General features: G+C 37.8%; 1 protein-coding gene across 20 annotated transcripts in view; it reads right to left on the minus strand.

The window, feature by feature from the left end:
• The window catches only part of DMD (dystrophin), a 1,854,857-nt gene that overhangs the window by 1,609,243 nt on the left and 224,940 nt on the right, over positions 1-20,674 (minus strand). The window contains exon 1 of one of the 20 annotated variants that reach the window (XM_067545072.1): positions 16,172-16,621. The exons of the other annotated variants lie outside the window; for them this stretch is intronic. Within the exon in view, the coding sequence (XP_067401173.1) occupies positions 16,172-16,202 (31 nt within the window). The 5' untranslated portion in view covers positions 16,203-16,621. Of the gene's footprint in view, positions 1-16,171; positions 16,622-20,674 lie in introns of those variants that run through there. 20 annotated transcript variants of the gene reach the window in all.

Consider the following 20,674-nt stretch of genomic DNA (forward strand, 5'->3'; position numbering starts at 1 on the left):
GATCTTAACCATAATTAGAAGACTGTCTACATTTTTTTTTTAAAAGGAAAGAAGGATTCTATATAAGCAGCAGCAGCCCACATCACTAGTTCAATAATAACCTGATTATGAAGAAAGGGTCAAGAGAGGGACAAGGTGATGCATATACCATAAAGAGTAGGACAGTTGCCATTAGGACCCTTGACTGATGTATTAAATACTACCACTATTCTTACCTTCCCAGCTTTTTGCTGATTACTGTAGTCTGCCACCAAAGGGGAAAACTTGTCACTGAGACTGCAAAAATAAATGTTTCAGTAATGCATGGGGAAACCTTAAAATTAACCGAGAGTCATCAAAGTAACATGGATACCAAACCACAGTGAGTTCCTACCTGGGAAAAGATTATTGGACAATGTAGAAGAGGCATTGTCATCAATACAGTGAGTAGTAGGAACCGCCCTTAGAGTGCTTTCATGGGTATGGCTCACATAAAAACATAACTTTCCTTCATTGCCAGTAAATACTGAAAAAAAACCTTGCTTGTTTTGGGCATTTGATGCTTTGTTAGACTGAGTACCTGATTCACATTTCAGCAATATTAGCAGCTTCCTTACTTCATGGCTATGGGTACATTGTGACTTCGTCCCCTGCTCTGTTTATGGGGCAGAAATGTAGCTCCAGAAGCAATTCAGGAAAGGAATTGTACCTCTGCAACACACAATTGGCTCCCTCATTTCTCCTCACTGAGGGAGTCTTTGGGGGTACTAATTTACTTCAAATTTGTATCTGCAGCAAATTACAATACCTCCCATGCCAGCTCATGTACTGGTGAGTGGCCGTGGGTGTACTCTCCCCCTGCCTGATTCACAAAGGAGAGAAGCCGGCACACAGTGTCAGCTAACTCCCGTACTCCTAGACCTTAGTTAGAGTAGACAAGGTGAGGGTGAAAATGGAGAGAGAGTGTCTTATTCTCCTTTTCATGCTTGTGTGGGCATACAGACTAAGACAATTAAATACTACATGTTGTTTTGTAAATTGAGATAAATTAAGGATGCTGTATTGGGATCTAGATCTGCATTTGGTTTAAGCAAATTTGGTTAAGCAAATTTGCATTTGGTTTGCATTTATTCCATCACTAATCATAACATGGCCAGCTCACGCTCATGCCAGTAACATTTTTAAACCCCACCAAACTATCACGTGTACTCTTTATATATTTAGGAAACATGTTTTGTCTTGCACAGAGCTCTACTGTCCCACAGTATGCTATGTAGGACTGGAATGAATGAATATTAATGTTGACTTTATAAACAAAGACCAGGCTCTTCAATGCCTTCCCTCCTCGTGAGAAAGGAATAATATAGGAAAGTCTTTCAGTTGTCTTCTCTGACAATTGTAATCTATTTCTGTAATATCAGTCCTTTTTTCACTTTTTTGTATTTGATTTCCTTTCAGTATCTAATTCGTATGCTTTATGGAGCTATAAAATGCTATGTGATTCTGGCAAAAAAGGCTGGTTCTCATCAGCTAGTGGCTGGAGAAACTACAGCTAGGGGAGGTGAAGGGAGTCAGGGCATGTGGGGCTCTCTCAGGGAGGCCGATATTCTACGAACACTCATGCCTCATGAATGTCCTGAGTTCGTGTGTGTTCCCAGGCCATGCTCCTAAGCTACAAAACTACATGCCAGCCAACATGTGATGTGAGGAGAATTGGTAGCATGGAGGAGAATAGTCGAGGTAAGAGGTTAGGCCTTTAACTGCTGCTACTTTTCTTGGCTGGGAGCTTCTTCCAGGAACTCTCTTCCAGCTGTGTCTCTCAATTACTATGCCCCCCACTCATGCCCACACGCACACACCGTACACTACTACTGCCCCGATTAAGGGCTTCCTTTAGGCCCTTCCTTCTTGAAGTTACTTCTGTTCCTGATGAAGATTTCCTCTCAGTTACTTCCCTCATCACTCCACCCTCCCCACACCTCACCTGACTGCTTCATGATGCCTACTGCTCCCTTCTCTGTTTCAACTGGCTTCACATAAAAAATATTGTCTGATAGAATTTCAGCTGTTTTGCTGAGATTGTTAATGCATGTTTGACTATTTCAAAATAATAATAATTCTTTAAATTATAATAATTAGGGTCCTAAAAAATATTTATCTGTGCTTGAAGTTAGCCTGGAGTGTCACAATTAATCTGCAATTACATTTTAAATTACATTTATATTACAGCTTAATTAAAATGTACAGTACTATAATATGTAATTTCCCCGAAATTGTTAACTTAATTTTGTATGATATATAGCTAATAATTATACAAATTATAATAATTTATACATATATGCCATTTATTTTTCTAGCAGGGAGAATTATTAATGCATTTAAAATTATATTGTAATAAAATAGCCTAACAAATTACTTTCTATTTTTTCCTCATTGTCAGTCTTAAAGATTGGTCTTGTCTATCTTACCAGTTTATGTAGTTGGGCAAGTTTCACCAATTTAATAATCATTAACTTCCTTCTCATCTCCTTCCCTCACCTATCACTTTGCCAGCGCCCTTGCTCTCTGCATTCCTGCCATTGTAAATAACTGCTCTCTTTTGATACCTCCCCAAATTCACTAAAATCTGTCAATGCCATTTTTTAAAACCCTTCAACAACACTGACTCTTACCCACTCTCTAGCCTTCTTTGTCAGCTGAGTCTCTGAGCTTTCTCCTTTCTCTCTAACAATACTTTACAGTACTTCAGATATAGGTTGCACTTTTGTAAGGACTGTGATTAGGTGAATTTACCTTATGTAAAATAGTAAGGTCCTAAGTGTATTTAATCATGAATTTAATGGATCATATATATTTATATATATCACATATTAACTAGTGATATATAAGCTAGTGCATAACTAGTACACCCAATAGGAGTGGCCTATAAATAACCCTTTTGGGAAGGAGTGTGAAACAAAGCCATTTGGCTAATTAAAATCTGGCTTACTATGTACCGTTATTCAGCTTCTGAAATGTCCCTGATATTTAGATACAGAACAAGGACAAAGTTACAATGAAGAGTCACAATAACCCATCCAAATATAATCACAATAAACAAGGAAAGTCCTAAAAGTCCTTGTCAAATATTAAGATTGATAGTTTTGTTTTTGTAAATATGTAGATAAACAAGTTAGATAATTTAGGGTGTAATGCAGAATCTTATATTTGGTCATAGAGCATTATTGATTGGCATCATGTAACAAATCAGAGGAGATGGGTGTTGATAAAAGTATGGTGTCATCTTTGGTAAAAAAGAATGTACTGAGACTTAAGTCTCTGTCTTTGTTTTTGTACAACCTTGTCTGTATATACACTCAGCAAGATCATTGGCCAGTCACCTTCAACTGATCACTGGGGTGTGGCACTTTGTACTTATTCTGAAATAAACCTTTTCTTTAGATCTGAACTCTAGAGTCAACAATGGTTTTGTCTGCTTCCACAAGCAGTGGTTGTCTTCTTTGCTAGATTTGTAAGGTAACCTGTGGGCCTAAAAAATTCTTATGACTAACTATAACAAGGAAAACTCTCCCCTTCATGTACTCAATGGCTTCTTGATTTCTCCTCCTGATAGATTTCTTCTCCATGACTGACCTTCATACATCTCAGATTGCCTCCTACCATGGCTCTACTGCTACATTACCTAGCTATTTATTATTATTATTATTACTACTACTACTACTACTACAACAACAACAAATTTAGTGTTCGTTCTTGGATTCTTTGGGGTCAGGATTTGCCCCTTTTTAAGCACCACCAGCAGTATAGTTTGCAATTTACAATTAATATTCCAACAACTCACAGATCCATTAATCCTGCAACATACTCAATGAGCAAAATATATTTGTTTCAGACTTTTTCTTCAATGTGGCTTTATCAATAGCATTGTAAAATCAAGGAACAATGGAAACCCAAAAATGCCCTCTGACCAGAACCTTACTCAGCTCACAGTAAGAAAAAGCTTTTGGGAATTTGACAGCATTTTCATATGTAGCTACAATCCAACTCCAATCACTATTACTTGCAAATACAAAAGTGACCTATTGCATGGGTGTCAAGAAGAAGCCCCAAGCAAATGCCAGAGTGATGTTCTGTTTCTGAATGAGGATGAAATTTGATCAGGATAGTTTTAAAAGGTTAAAAACTGTGGCTTCTCAGGAGCTGCCATAGCTCATGTTTTCCCCCAGTCCTGGCCTCACAACAAATGTGTTCTATTTTAATCCAGACCTCATGGAAGGAAGTCCCAAAAATGGCAAAAAGAACAGAAGAGCATATAGTGAAGCTGTGCACTATGGGAAATGGGCAGAAGGGGTGGAGGGAAGAGGCTATAAAGATATACTCCATAGAACTGAAATAGAGTATAACTTTATGAAAACTACACTTAATGTAGATCAATTTAAGGAAGGCATAGAAGCCACTGTAGAGTGAGAAAAGTTTTCATGTTGCCTTGGAAATGTTGTATCTCAAGCTAAGAGCTTGTTGCACCCTCTCCCAACGACATAACTTCCCACATCAAGATAATCTCTGTCACTGGTTGTTACTACTAGCAGGATTTCAGAATGAGTAGGGACTAAATCGAATTTTCAAATCTCATAGCTAATGGAAATTTCACCTTGACTAATTAATTAATATTTAACTTCAAGAAGCTATTAGTACAACAATATAACACACACTAGCCCTGGAAGATAGCACTCACTCTAGGGAGCAAGCACATAAAGAACATAAGAATGGTTATACTGGGTCAGATCCACAGTCCATCTAGCCGAGCATAGTATCTCTGACAGTGACCAGTGCCAGATACCTCAGGAGGAGTGAACAGGACAGGGCAAGTGATCCATCCCATTAACCCCCATTTCTGGCAGTTGGAGGTTTAGGGACTCCTGTTTCTCAGGGTGGTGTCCCTAACCATCTTGACTGATAGCTACTGATGGACCCATCCTCCTAGAATTTCTCTCATTCTTTTAAACTTTTGGCCTTCACAACGTTCTCTGGCAACTAGTTCCCCAGGTTGACTGTGCGTTGTGTGAAAAAAAATGTGTTTGTTTTAAACCTGCTGCCTATTAATTTCATTGGTGATCCCTAGTTCTTGTGTTATGTGAAGGAGTAAATAATATTTACTTCCCTATTCACTTTCTCCACACCATTCATGATTTTATAGACCTCTTATCATATCCTCTCTTTTCAAAGCTGAACAATCCCAGTCTTTTAAATCTCTTCTCAAATGGAAGTTGTTCCATAACCCAATCATTTTGTTGCCCTTCTCTGCATCTTTTCCAAATCTAATATATCTTTTATGAGATGGGGTGACAAGCACTGCATGCATATTCAAGATGTGGGTGTACCATGAATTTATATGGTGGCATTATAATATTTTCTGTTTTATTATTTCTCTCTTTCCTAATGGTTCCTAACATCTGTTAGATTTTTTTTTTGACTGCCCCTGCACATTGACTGGATGTTTTCAGAGTACTATCCACAATGACTCCTTGATCTTTTTCTTCAATGGGAACTATTAATTTTGACCCCATCATATTATATGTATAATTGGGAATATTTTTTCCAATATGCATTACTTTCCACTTAACACTGAAATGACATTTCCCGTTTTGTTGCCTAGTCACACAGTTTAGTGAGATCCCTTTGTAACTCTTCAGTCAGCTCTGGACTTAAATATCATGAGTAATTTTGAATCATCTGCAAATTTTGCCATCTCACTGTTCACCTCCCTTTCCATATCATTTATGAATATGAATTTAATATACTGTAGATTAATACAGTTGCAGAATATCCAATTTATTACTTCCAAAAGCAGCTAATTGCATCTTTGCTGAGCTTCATAAATGCAAGGATGGTTAAAAGTAAAAGTAATAAAGTTATTTGGTGCAGGGAAATTTTGGCAGGTAGGAAAATAATTATACAGTTGAAAGAACTATTATTCCTATTGCATGTGCTGCTTCTATGCTTTCTTCTTTGCAAGAATCAGAACAGGAAATGTGTTAAAATTATTTTACGTAAGAAAAGAAAGAAAAAAATCACAGACACACCAAACAAACCAAACCAAATCCAAGATTAAGATCTAGCAAACAGGATTTACCAGCATATGAAAAATGAAGATAGCAAAATCAAATGTATTTCTGCTATATAAGTAATGTGTCAGGTATGTACTGGAAAATAACAACAGTTTTAGTAGCAATGCAGAAAAGTAGTAGATCATTTTGGGACTGTTCCTGTTTGATAGCATGTTTAACCTCATCCTTTTTTATTCCAAGCAGAACAGAAAGCACAACATGTTCATATAAATATTAAATTCAGTGTCTTTCAAGCCTTACATATATTTTTTTATTAAGAATAAGCTGCCTCTCGCTCTCGGATATAATATCCGCATTTCTTGGAAGAACTACAAATTTCAGAAAAATCAATTTACTAATAGCTCCTAAGATAGCTTGGTTACTTGTATCATTCAACCAATGACAAAGGCTATTTACTAATACTGTACTAGCTTTAGTGGCCCTTACCTTTCACAATAGCTTGAAATAATGAATTAATTTTTAATTTATAATTAATATTTTAGACTAAATGTTAATTTTATTAGCTAGGCCAAGATGCGGTTTCCAGAGAATGTAATTATAAAAAGGTACAGCATTCAAAACACAAGCACATTCCACGTCTTACTTTGCGGCTAGCTCTGAAGGAGTGCATAACGACAGCCATGGTTTCAATGCTTATGTCATTCAAAAACTGGGCATGTTTTGCACCATGTGTTGAGCAGAGACCCATGTGAATGGGGCCTGGTATATATAAACACTTTAATTTTCTTTACTTTTCATTTGCCTACATCATGGCAAGGCCAGCAGGAGTCAATTGATTCAACACAGGAACAGTGACAGTGGGGACTTCTTGAAATGACTCCATGCTGAAATCCAGGTCACCCTGGGATGATGTGGAAAGTGAGCAGGCCAGCTTGGAAAAGGGAGGAGCTTATCTAAAGGACACAGCAATAAGGTGATGGGAACGGTCTAACTGAGGTAAGGAAGCCAAGGACAGGACTGAAGAGAAGCCAGACAGGTGAAAATGGTGTCCGTGGGAAGGGATGGGGGTAAACAGGTGCTGAGTAGAACTGGACTAAGGTTTTTGGCTGAAACTTCATTCTGGTAAAAAAATGCTGTTTTGGCAACACACAAACATTTTGTGAATCATGAGTTAGTTTTACTGAATGGCATAAAAAATAAAAATCCGAAATATTTTTTTTTTAAATCAAAGTTTCAATCTTTTTCTTTAGAATGACTTTTCCTTTCAAAATTTCCTTTAATTTTACTTTAAAAATCAAAGACATTAAAAAGTGATCAAAACATTTCAATTTTGTCACCAAAAAAAATGTCTCATTCAACACAAAACTATTTTTTTCTATTTTATTGCAATTGCCAAAAAACCCAAACATCCCTTATTCACACAGGTTTAGTTCTGAGTTAACTAAGCTTCTAAAATTCAGTATATTTGTCCTTAGGATTCTAAAAGGTTAATGTTTATTAATGCCTTTTAAGACATAGCATGTTTGCAATCAGTAATGTCTTAGCAGCAGCAGAGAGACAGAGAGTTAAATGATTGAACTAAAAATAAGGGTACTTCCTGTTTAAAATACCAAAGCATGCCTATTCATAGAATCAGAAATTAGAGATGGAAAGTCTACTGGATCATCTAGCCCATCCCTCTGCCAGTGCAGGAATGTTCCTTACTTAAAGATGAACTGGGAGATTTAGGCTGAGGTAGGCAGGCAAATTGGGGTACAGTACTAATAGTTGACCTGGGGGACTATTCTTTCGTTATAGGAAAGTTATATGGAATTTGGTAGGAATTAAACTAATAGCACTGCATAGAACTGAAGCAGAAATGACTGAAGAATACCATAGTTTAATACAGATTAATATCCTTACTGTAGGCTTCTTGAACAACCCTAGAGAAGTCTATTGCTGGAATATCACTTTGTATGATCCAAAACACTTACAGTAAAGTTCCGCAAGGTTTGTAGGACTTTTCCATTAAGACACAGCCTAACACAGGGGTAATCAATTATTTTTTTTGGCAAGATCTAAATTTCTTGATCAAGGTATAGTCAAAGTCCAGACTCCAGAGAAAACAACAACAACGATGATAGTAAGTAAATAAATAGACAGCGGGGTCCTGTTCAGAAGTGTCCAGTGGTCTAAATTTGGCCCACAGTCTGCCTATTGATTACCCCTCATCTAATGTGTTTCATTTTAAGTAACAGTTCCTAATATTAATGCCATATTTCACAACGTTAAATTTCATTCCATTGCCCCTTACACGTTCCAGTTTTCCCCCCCTAATCATGAGGCGTCAGAGAGGGAATCACCCTTGCAAAATGTTTGATAAAATATTTTCCTCTAGTCTATTACAAAAGGATTTGTTTTATCACTTTTGATCCAAAATTAATGCTAGCACCGAAGGATGTATTTTGACCTCTGATGTAAAGCTGGAACCATAGCTTAACAGCAGTTAAGGAACCATAGGAACCATGGCTTAAAAACAGTTGATGGGGAAGGAAACCATGGTTTGAGAGTAAAAATAAGGATAAAATGGTGTCAGAATGAATGAAAAATGAATGTTGCTCTTTTCTAGATCCAAGATAATATTTTGGGTTGATAACAAACCTGGCCTAAACCACCAGAAAATAGACAGAATGAGCTGGACTGTAGAAGTGTGCCATAAAGGAAACATACAAAACTGGGCGTGGAATTAATATGGCTATGCACACTTTAAATGTATAAGTTCAGAAGGCTTTAGAGAACTCATTTCAGTAGTTTCAGTTCAAAAAGGTTTGCACTTTCTGAGCTCCTCTTCTGGTAAATATTTTTAATAAGGCAGTCCTAATAAACCCCCAGTTAACTTTGACAGCATCACCATGAAAACTGTGAACAGCATTACCCTGTCATAAAAACTCCTTACCTGTTGAGATATTTTGAGGTGCCAGAGGTTTGCACCCAGTTTATCCATCTGTGTCATGGCAGTCTGCTACTTGGCTTATTCTTACATCAGTCTTTTTTGGGGTAAGGAGAGGAGCCTCCTTTCCTTTTAAATTAATGTATCTTTTCCTCTATTCAACTATTCAAGTGCTGTTCAACTTTAGGGGTAGACTGTACACGTGCTCACAAAAAAGATTCTTCTTAAATTGATAGGGTAAGTGGAAAATTACTCTCTCATTCCCTAAAGGTCATCTTGTGTGAAACAAGCTTTTCAGCTGAATGGAAAAATTAGAGTTAAAGGCTTTCAGAACCTCTCCAGAAGACACAACAGATAAGATGGAGACTCAGCCTCTGGAGAAGGTGTTGAGTTGATAAGGAGGCCATGTGGTTATGAAGGATTTTTAACCTGTGGCCAAAATATGGATGAACCTTCCTGTGAACCTGGGCTGAGAGTTACATCCATAATGAAAATGAAATCAGATTGGATTTTGCTCCCAGCATGTCACACAGTTCCAAGAGAAATACATATTTTGAGGAACTTTACTACGGGATCCTATAGGTGTACAGGACATTAAAAACTCAACATTTACCCAAAGTTACTACAGAGAGGCATCTGTCATACTACAGTACTTTTCATTCCAACCAAAGAAACAACTGTGGTATTTCAGATACCACTTCATGGTAACTCAGTAACACAAAGAACAATCATCATTAGCTCTGGAGGTGATATTTTTAGTTTTAATCTAGTAGTTAATTTTCTGTTCCTAATCTGTTAGTTAATTTGGAAGGTCTGACATCACGGCATTATGAAAACAAAGGCTATGCAGATTTCTTCCCACAGCTTTATCAATATACCTGCATCCTGACCTGAAACACTTCTGCTATTTCACGTTTGGGCTTTTGTTAGGCAGAAACTAACAATTATTACTGAAAGCATGATTATTCTGTCATGTAAAACAACACACAGCTGATGTCTTCCATGCTTACAAAAGAATCCAAATACCAGACACTGCTCAGACACTGGATTGATGGACACAGAATGATCCCAGTACAGCAAAGTACTTAAGCATGTGCTTAATATTAAGTGCTCTATCATGGACTGTAAGAACAGATTAGCTAGATTGTTTCAGTGCTTTCATAGTTTCCAAGCCTCAGAATTTGCTGTCACGGATAATGTTTTTCAAGGGGATGGAGGAGAATGAAAATATTTCCATAACATTCATAAATTTAGCTTCCTCTGGATTTTCACTACAACTATGTTTCTCTGTTTCCATATGACAGACTAAATAAATGATGTATGATGGTCCAATTTTAAGACAGAAATCAAAAGACATTTGCTTGTAGAGTTTTTTTTTTTAAGACTCAGGGCCAACCTATTCACTTAAATGGATATTCACCCGTTTACACAGAAAATAATCCCAACTACATAACGCTAATATTGTCTTTGTTAATAATAGAATCAGAGACTGCATTTCTTTGGTGCTATGCTTTTCAACTCCACGTTCCAGAAATGAACTTTGTAAACAAAGGAAATTCAGGGGGGGACCATTTAAAAATAAATCTTTTTTTGTCATTGAATGAGATAAACACAATCAAGAGAAATATCAAAATGTGTGTGTGGAGGACAGAATCCTGTAGCTCTCTACAAGGCTTTTATGTATATCATCAGTAGTCTGCTAGCCAGTTCTAAAGGGTAATAGGTCTTGGTACAAAAATGTTCCCATAAGAACATGGTACTTGGTTGGGTCCAATAAGGCGATCTTTCTTATTTTCCCACACAGAAGCCCATGACCTTCACAAGAAAATGCTCCAATATGAGCCAGTTGCTTTTATAACAGAATACAAGCCTCCAAGGATTACAATAGTGCTTTCTGGGAAAGAAAACTGTTGCCTTGTTCAGAATCCAATCAAAACCTGAATGTACTGAGCAAAAAATAAACCAAGGTCATCATTATTCCTTCTCATTGTGATTTGGCTTTCCTTCACACAGCATACTCTGTATATCTGAAATAGCAGCAACGCCTCCATTAACTGAGCTCTCCAACACTTTAATCAAAGTATCTTTCAAAATAAAAGACCGAAATGTCCAATTGCAATAACCCTTAAATTCTTTCAATTCCCTAAATTGTCTGACAGCTGAAGCGTCTCTTACATGGATAATTTCTTTAAACTCCCAAACAAACTCATACAAAAACAACCTCTTAGAATTTGGCAACCGACTATGCAACCAGACACTGAGGCACCCAAGTGGTTTACTGTGCACTCAAGGTCAAATATGAAACCAGTCTTACTGTTTTTCCCCTAAGAAATATTTTTTACATTTAGTAAACTAAAGCATGAATAACCAGTATCTGGGGGGTGGAGTGGGGGGGAACATAACCTCTCTGCTCAATGAAGACCAAAGGTTTCTTTTTTGGTATTTTCTTTATTAGTTTTTATATTAGGAATATCAAGTATTGTCTTTGTTATTTTACTAGATTACTATTTGGAGGGCTAACGGATTGGAATACAATCTCTTTCTCCTCAACTGGAAGAGTACAGTTATTAGTAAAAATATTTTTTCTCCCAGTTGTTTGTCAGGATGTGGAGTAAAATAATTAAGAAAAATAAACATACAAAGTTTTGAATTACCTTCTCCTCTCACTCAAATGGTACCGCAATCATTTGTTTCATGTGGTTCACAGTCCCACTAGTTCTCCAGTCATCCATACAGCCTTTCAACAAAAGCGGGGTGGGCAAGACTTCATGTGTCAAAAACAACCTTTTTTATATACAGTAGAGCTTTGAAATATATGAGCAGGGCATTCCTTTTTATTTTTCCCATTTTGATTCTTAAAAAAATCAAAATCAAACAAAATAGTGCACACACAAACAAAAAAATCCCATCCCAAACCCTACAGTGAAACTGTTTGAATTGCATATTTTTTGTAACATGTTCAGTCATGAAAGTTATATGACCGTTATGTTTTGCTGTCAATGAAATTAGGCTGATTTACATCAGCTGAGGATGTGACCCTTTACAAGCAAAAAACTAAAAAGGTTCAGTTACGCAACATACACTGTTTATCGAATAATATAAAATTTTTCCAACACCACGTGTAGCATCTTGCAATACTGTTTGAAATAATACGATTTTCCCTTGGGCAGAAATGCCTGGATACTAGAGATACATGAGCTGTAGATAGACTTGCTACTTCTATAGCAAATAATCAGAAAGAAGGGACTGAAAAATATCCCAAATTTTGTAATCTTAATGCTCTAAAAGTTATTCAATACACTAAAAAGGTACTTCTGTCAAAGGAAGAGAGATTGTTACTAACTCTTCCTTCAACTCCAGCAAATCTTTCCTTCCAAACGTGTGGTTAAGAACTTTGCTATTTGTTACACATGTGGTAAGTAACTTGGAACACTTGGCTTTAAAGGATCTGAAATTAATACTTGAAGACCAAATGAAAGCCACAATTCTTTTCCATCTCCTCTGTTCCATGTGTATTTCCTAGAAGATTAGTGAATATGTTCTCTTGTATAGCCTAACTGGAAAGCAGTTAAACACCGCAGTCTGCTAACCTTCACTTTTTCCTCTCCACTAATCACACCCTTTAATAAGAGAAGTTTGTTTAAAATTCTTCATGCTGTTCTGCTTACTGTACCATTGATACAGCATTACCACAAGTTCATTCTTCTTAATAACACTGCGATATGAAGTTATGCTAAATTTACTGAGAAGTCTTTTTCAGTGGTTAACTACAACACAGTGCAGCAGTTATCCTTTTTAAATGATGATTGGACTTTGGGGTGCCATTTAATTGACAAAAGCACAGTAAAAAACACAAGTCTACCCATTTATGGGTAGAATTCAAGTTATTTTGTTTATCTGGTAATCATTGATTAAAAAAATGTATGAACCTGCTCCCAGTAACAGTAATCATCCCTTGGATAATTCTGAATCTCAAATGATTTCATTTTTGATACTAATGCTGTTGGTCTGTGGTTAATCTCCTAGATAAATATTGTACCTTTTCAATTATACCTCAGGAAACAATCCTACATATTTGACTCAATCATAATTTAATCATACTTTTTCACCAAAAATAATGGGCCAGATTCTCAGGTCCATCAGTTTCATTCCCTATTGTGCTGCCTGAGCTCCACTCCCTTACAACAATTCTCAGCTGGCTAATGGTCCTTGAGGAACCACAGTCTGTTATAAATTAGAGCAGCTCCTACCCTTCCCCAACTTACACAGGGACCAGGGCATCTTAAAAATTGGGGAACTATTATTCTCCCATTTTGTTCATTTAGGGCAAAAACCTGAGACTAGCCCAAAACCTGAGTTTCTGGCCCAGGTGACCAACAAATGTACAGGGCAAGTGAGAAGGCACCCTACCACAAAGACTGTGGAGAGGCGGCACATCTATATGGCTGGGGACAGAGAAAGGATCCTCTATTCTTTCCTTAAACCCAATATACCCTTCTCTGACCTGCATCCGACCTCACCAAATCCCCTTTGTACACTAATTTCTCTGCAAGGGTAGCCCCTTGTGACCATAAAGGTCATGGTAGGACTTGTTCCTTACTGCACATGTACCAGATCAAATCCTGTACTCAGTCTAATATTGTAATTTATTCCATATTCAGTTATACATGTCCAAATCCATGAAGTGAAGAATGGATGTAACTGCAGGCAAAATCTGGCCCCACTGCTTTCAGTGTGATTGCATGTGTATGACTGAGAAAAGAATTAGGTCTGTTCTGTTACAGAAACATATCTAGGAAATGATATTAATGTCCCTCAGAGATGGTGGATTCTAAGATGAAGGTTACAGTAATCTAAGATTAATTTTTTTTAAATTAAGACTATTATATCTCATTTTCTCTATCACTTTGTGATTACCTGTATTTATAGATCACTGACAGAGTGCTTAACACTGTACAAATGTGTAAGCAGAGACAGTTCCTGTCCCAAGGAGTTTTCAATATAGATCAGACACAGACAAAACAATCAGACAAAGAATACCCAAGGTGACAGTAACAAGCTCAAGGTGGTGAAGGAATACTGGAGACTTTGCAATGGTCATCCTTGAAAGATTTCATAGAAGGGTGTCTAAAGGAGCCAGCTAAGGAAGAAGACAGAAGCCATCTGGTGCAGGAGAGGGAAGAGAGAGCTCCAAATGGAAACACAAGAAAAGATAAGAGTAAGAAAGGTGTGGTTAGAGGGGTGCTCTTTAAAAAAGTGGAAGGAGAGAGGGAGAATAGAAAGAAGAGAACAAAGATATGTGCACGTTTGTACTCAGCACTGTGATTGAGGACAAAAAGCTTGCACCTGATGTAGAGGGAGAAGGGACACCAGTAATCAAAGAGAAGAATGATCTGTTCAGAGTAATGGAAGAGGATAAAAAATGTAGGAACATTATGTTGGACATACTTTGTAACTGTGTAATACACTGTGGATGTCTTTTCTTTTTACTTGACTAGAACAAAGAAGGGCCTCAACAAAATTCTAAAAAGAAGACAAAGTTAATAAACAGGTCTATCTCTGTTAAAGAGGCAAAAACAAGGTGAGGGGATCACACAGATGTGGCATTTTATAAGTCACCAGTTCTCACCGGATATCACACAGCAGCAGTGTATCTGAGGCTATCAATTACCCCTTATACTTAGAAAAGGAGTTTCATGGGTAGCTATCTGGCACAAGTAGGCACATGACTTTTCAACAGCTTCTGCCATGAATGCTCCTCCTGATAAACTTCTCTGATCTTTTATTCATATTTTCTCAAAAGTGGCACAACCTCTAGATTTGTGTTTCTTTTATTTACTGCTTTCTCGGGGGGAGGAATTGTACCCCTCCAAATCCACAGAGAGGAGACCAGCCACACAGATCTCCCAACTCTGCTAAGAAGGGGGGGTGGCGGGTTGCTCAGTTTCCTCTGCAACACCATTCCCTCCTCCATTGTGTCGACCTTGTGAAGATGGTAGAAATTCAGCAGCCTGGGGACGGGAGTGCATGGGTTTGGGTGGGATGCACATCATCCCTGTTCCTCCCCAACAGGGTTTAGGCAGAAAAGATTATGCCATGTGGAGTTGTATTATCTCTTTCACAGAGCTGCCACCATGTAGCCCTGCCCCTTGATGGGATAACTGGAGGATTATTCTGCAAGGGGTTCTCCAGAGAGAACCAGAATTAGCTTTAAAAAAAAGCAGCACCAAAAAACCCACTTGTCATAAGTGTCAAAAATGGAATTTAGTTTTAGCTATATTTCTTGTCAAACATGATAAAAACCTAACGCTATATTTGAGAAGCTTCATCAGATTTAAGCGAAAGGCATGTATTCCCCTGGAATTGGTTCAAACTGGCAAGAGAAAAACAGGAGAGCTCTTGTAATGGTTCAAGCATGGGTCTAAGCTGAGTACGGAGCTCAGAAGATATACCATAAAGTGGGAGGGAGAACCGCAGAATAAGATCAGATTTCTAATAAGGGCACTTCCTTTATTTGTTTTACATTCTGGTTTATTTTCTTTAAACCACATTTCATTCTTCTACTCTTGTCATCCTTGTTATTTCCTCTTCTTGATCAAGTGAAAAGACAGCCTTTAAATAAATAAAACAAACAAGTCAACCACCCAGAAAATGTGTGGGTTCTCTGCTCCCACTGGAAACAGCATGGTAGAGTTCAACTATTGCTCACTTTGGGTAAAGCTCGCACTTCCACCCCCTCATTTAGTTTGTTACCAGCTGCTTTAATAATAATGAGAGATCTCATACTGTATATGTTAATTTAGGGGAATGAAACAGCTTACGCCATTAAAGTTCAAAGCAACTGATTTGTTCTTTGATGTCGTGCCAGATTATTAAAACAATCATGAAAAAGCTTTTTTTCTGATACTGGTCTGTTTTTGTCAATAAAACCTTATTAAGTAGTGAAACTCTGGAAAGAAATGTATTTTATTTTTTTCCAATGACAGCAGTATAGAATTTAGGGAATGCTTCTTGAAATGTAAAGTTTTTTGTTTAAAAGGAAAAGCTAAACATAAAAAACACTAGTCCTTTTTTTCCCCGTTACTCTGCTTTTTCATAGTGGGAAAGTAAACATTTAAAAAAGCATGTTAGCAGCACTCTCAGATTACGTCAAAGTGAGTATAATAAAAAAACATTTCAGGCTGTTCATACTTACAACAATCTTCCACTTCCTCATAGCAAAGCATGTGAGCAGAAATGAAATCTCAAGGCAAAAAAACAAAATATTTCTTGGCAAAGGGTGTTACACCTCTACTGCTCCAATAATTTTTGCAGAGTTTTGCTTGTCCCCAGATAATGATGATGTCCCAAGAAGCCACAATGACAAAAAAAAAAAAAAAAAAAAAAAATGGCAAAAGCAAAAGCAAAAAAAAAAAAGCCCTCTTTAGTTTTGGTATACGGATAACTACTTCTAAGATCTGGAGCTTGTAGTGGGAAAAATGAACGATCCTGACTTTCAGTGAGCCGACATAGTAACTAATGCCAGAGTTCTCTGGAGGCCCTGAGATGTTTCAAATTCCAGGACTTGCGCAGAAGCAAATAACTATGCTTCCCTCAAAACAAGTTGGTTTCCCATAATAGGACAGCCTCTGAACTCTACATATAAGGCTCTGCTTCTAGGCTGGCAAGTGTAATGGACTTAAATGATGTCTTAACAGCTTTCCAAGAAACATCCAAAGCAGTACAGTACTGTGGATAGAGTGCTGCTCTCTATTCAACAGCAATACATGCACTGTAGATGAGATTTTGTTTCAGCAATAAACATACACCTGACTGGAAGTTTTTGTAGATTACATAATCTTCCTCCCTGTTTGGGGGATGATTAGACACTGATAAACCAGAATTTCTAATCTCATTTTAATTTTTTTTTTTGGGGGGGGTATGTTATGAAGACACCTTTTGTAGGAGATCCTAAGTTTTTTTGAATTGTGACTGCATAAATTTGAGCAGAAAATTATTTTTATGTAGAAACTATCTGTTTCTTAAAGAATTCTCAGAGTTTGCATCTAACCTTCCTATAATGCATTAAAAAAATAACAAAAAAACCAACCAAACAAAATGCCACTCAGTCTGAAGTTACACACAACCAAAACATGACCCAGAAAGGGCACAAACAGGAAAGTATATGGACTGTAACTCTCAGAGAACAGCATTAACAGGTCATGAATTCCACTGTAAATCCATTTAAAGGAACCTGGTCATTTTCCGCTTGTCTTTCAGAGTTTATGATTCTATTGCAATTTTTCTAGAGTAGAGTTTAAAAAATAAAGATTAGGGTCGGACGGGACCTCAGGAGGTCATCTAGTCCAACCCCTGCTCAAAGCAGGACCAATCCCAACTAAATCATCCCAGTCAGGGCTTTGTGAAGCCTCACTTTAAAAACCTCTAAGGATGGAGATTCCACCACCTCTGTAGGTAACTTTTTCCACTAGGAGGATGGTGAAGCACTGGAATGGGTTTTTCCTATATCCAACCTCGGCCTCCCCCACTGCAACTTGAGACCATTGCTCCTAGTTCTGTCATCTACTACCCCTGAGAACAACCTAATTCCATTCTCCCTGGAACCTCCTTTCATGTGGTTAAAGGCTGCTATCAAATCTCCCCTCATTCTTCTCTTCTGCAGACTAAACAAGCCCAGTTTCCTCAGCCTCTCCTCATAAGTCATGCGCTCTAGCCTCCTAATCATTTTAGTTGCCCTCCGCTAGACTCTTTCCAATTCGTCCACAACTTTTCTGTAGTGGGAGGCCCAAAAATGGACACAGTACTCCAGATGTAGCCTCACCAGTGCCAAATAGAGGGGAATAATCACTTCCTTCAATCTGCTGGCAATGCTTCTACTAATGCAGCCCAATATGCAGTTAGTCTTCTTGGCAATAAGGGCACACTTTTGACTCAAAGTAAAACTTCTTGTCCAGGACCCCCAGGTCCTTTTCTGCAGAACTGTTGTCTAGCCAGTCTGTAGCAATGCATGGGATTCTTCTATCCTAAGTGCAGGACTCTGCACTTGTCCTTCTTGAACCTCATCAGATTTCTTTTGGCCCAATCCTCCAACTTGTCTAGGTCACTCTGTATCCTATCCCTGCCCTCCAAGCTATCTACTACTCCCCCCAGCTTAGCATCATCTGCAAACTTGCTGAGGGTGCAATCCACCCCATCCTTCAGATCAGTAATGAAGATGTTCAAGAAAACCAGCCCCAGCACCAATCCCTGGGGCACTCTACTTGTTACTAGCTGTCAACTAGACATGGAGCTATTGATCACTATCCTTTGAGCCTGATGATCTAGCCAGCTTTCTATCCACTTTATAGTTCATTCATTCAACCCATACTTCTGTAACTTCCTGGCAAGAATACTGTGGGAGACCGTATCAAAAGCTTTGCTAAAGTCAAGGTATATCTCATCCACCACTTTCCCCAAATACACAGTCAGTCATCTCAACATAGAAGGCAATCAGGTTGGTCAGACATGACTTGCCCTTGGTGAATCCATGATGACTGTCTTCCAAGTACCTCAAAATGGATTATTTGAGGACCTGCTCTTTGATTTTTCTGGGGACTGAGGTGAGGCTGACCGGTCTGTAGTTCCCTGAATCCTCCTCCTTCCCTTTTTTGAAGATGGGCACTATATTTGTCTTTTTCCAATCATCCCCCATTCACCACGAGTTTTCATAGGTAATTGCCATTTGCTCCACAGTCATGTCAGCCAACTGCCTCAGAACCCTCTGATGTATTGCTTCTGGCCCCATGGACTTGTGCACATCGTCCAGCCTTGCTAAATAGACAGATATTTTAATTTATTTTAATAGATATTTTATTATTTGTTTTAGTTTAAACTGAAGACTGGAATCAGAAGTTGTGATGTACTCAAAAGTCTGAATAAATTTCTGGGTCATCTAACCAAAGTCACACACAGACAAAAAAGACAATACATCCTTAAAGTTTTTTTCAAAGCTAAGGCACCTTTAAAACAACTGGCATTTTCTACTCTGATTGCTACATGAATGCCCAGGAAAGCCGGGATGGACAGGACATGTAAACATACTCCAAACCCACGGAACCAAAAGTCATGAACTGATGTTGAAAATAATCTGAAGGAGAAGACCAGTAGCTGACGGACAGCATCATCAATTTGAGGATTTGATAGGGAAGAAGGTTGAGGGAACTAGAGTCATAATCAAGGAATTAATTATTATGCAAAACCTCTCCTTTAAACTGTTAAAAAAGTTGTCACTTGATACGCTTTTACCAGTAACTAAATCTAACTTCCTAGCAAATAGTGACTTTAATTATGATTTCATTTTTATACACTGAACTTATGAGCTGCTTTGAAATGTAGGCTTTTTCAATCATAAAGTTGCACTGGGATGGGAAAATAAGTTTTTGAATGGAAAAAATATCATTGTATGAGAAAGAATAATTTATATGATAGGGCAGGCCCCCGAATAAAGAAACAATTTTCTACAATATATACAGTATATATACAATCCATGTAGTACCAACTGCGTAGTAGTAATCAGCACAGAGCAGCGATCTTTCCAGACACTGTAATTTACTATAATATCCAAGTAAAAAAGCACATCATTTAGACTTATGACTTAAGTAAAGTAACACATGCAGTGTCTCTGGATCGGTTAATAAATGCCTCAAGAAAATAATTAATAGATATCATACAAAGTGAACTGATTTAAAACCCTTTGTGACTTCTTATAACACCAGTAGCCCATTTGCTTAACATTAAATGCCATCACAATACAAAACTCTGATAGTCTAAGCCTAATGCAAGTGATGTTTGGATTATAACTTCCGAAAACTATTCAATCTATATTGGAAAGTTGTCAAACATGAATGAAAAATAAAGGGAATCCAAGTCTGTTGCTCCTTTCAACTATCAGGCTCATAAACAAGCTCTTTCTGTGTTTTTGATAGTATTTGCAAATCTATCGTGTCAATCTGTGTGGGAAGAGTCCTAGGGAATCATAAAACTGAAGTGAAAGGAAAATTGGGATGTGAATCTTTGAAGCAATAACGTGGAGCATGAGAGCTCTCATTTGCTTTGGCTGTATATTAGCTCATATACTTTCTATTTTTCACCTCTTATTATGAAAGACTTAGCTGTGATTTAGCAACAGAAAAACAACAGTTCTTCCATATCTGTATCCCAGCAAATGTAAATAAGGGATCTTTTCATTTTATTACAAAACTAACAGAACTACACCAAAGATGGAACCACAGAAGTAGAAGTACGTGTACTTGGTTTCCCAAACCTGTATATTTTTATATTGAAAGGGAAAAACTGTAGAAATTGCCATATTGGCACTGAAACCTGATTTTTATATTCCTGTATCCTAACTTGGTCAGTCCTTCAAGCAGTGAAAAATGCTTTGAGGCCAAAATCCTTATGCCAGCACCTTGCCAGCTTCAGCAGCTGAGCTACGCACTGGACAGATACAGACGAATATTTCCCTATCCGCCCCTCCTCCTTCCCAGGCTACAGAGAAGCTATGGAGCTTCTTCAGCTGTCATCCTATTTATTAAAATAGTTGTGTGTTCCCTTTGCACACCACATTCCTGAGCCACAGAATCAGAGAATCCATACAGTGATGGATCCTCTGGCCTAGCCCCCAAAACCCTCTGCACTACAACAGACAGAACTGCCCAAA

Source organism: Emydura macquarii, unplaced genomic scaffold, assembly GCF_026122565.2.
Source record: "Emydura macquarii macquarii isolate MOO-44397 ecotype Brisbane River unplaced genomic scaffold, CSIRO-AGI_Emac_v2 contig_1043, whole genome shotgun sequence".
Classification (NCBI taxonomy): domain Eukaryota; kingdom Metazoa; phylum Chordata; order Testudines; family Chelidae; genus Emydura; species Emydura macquarii.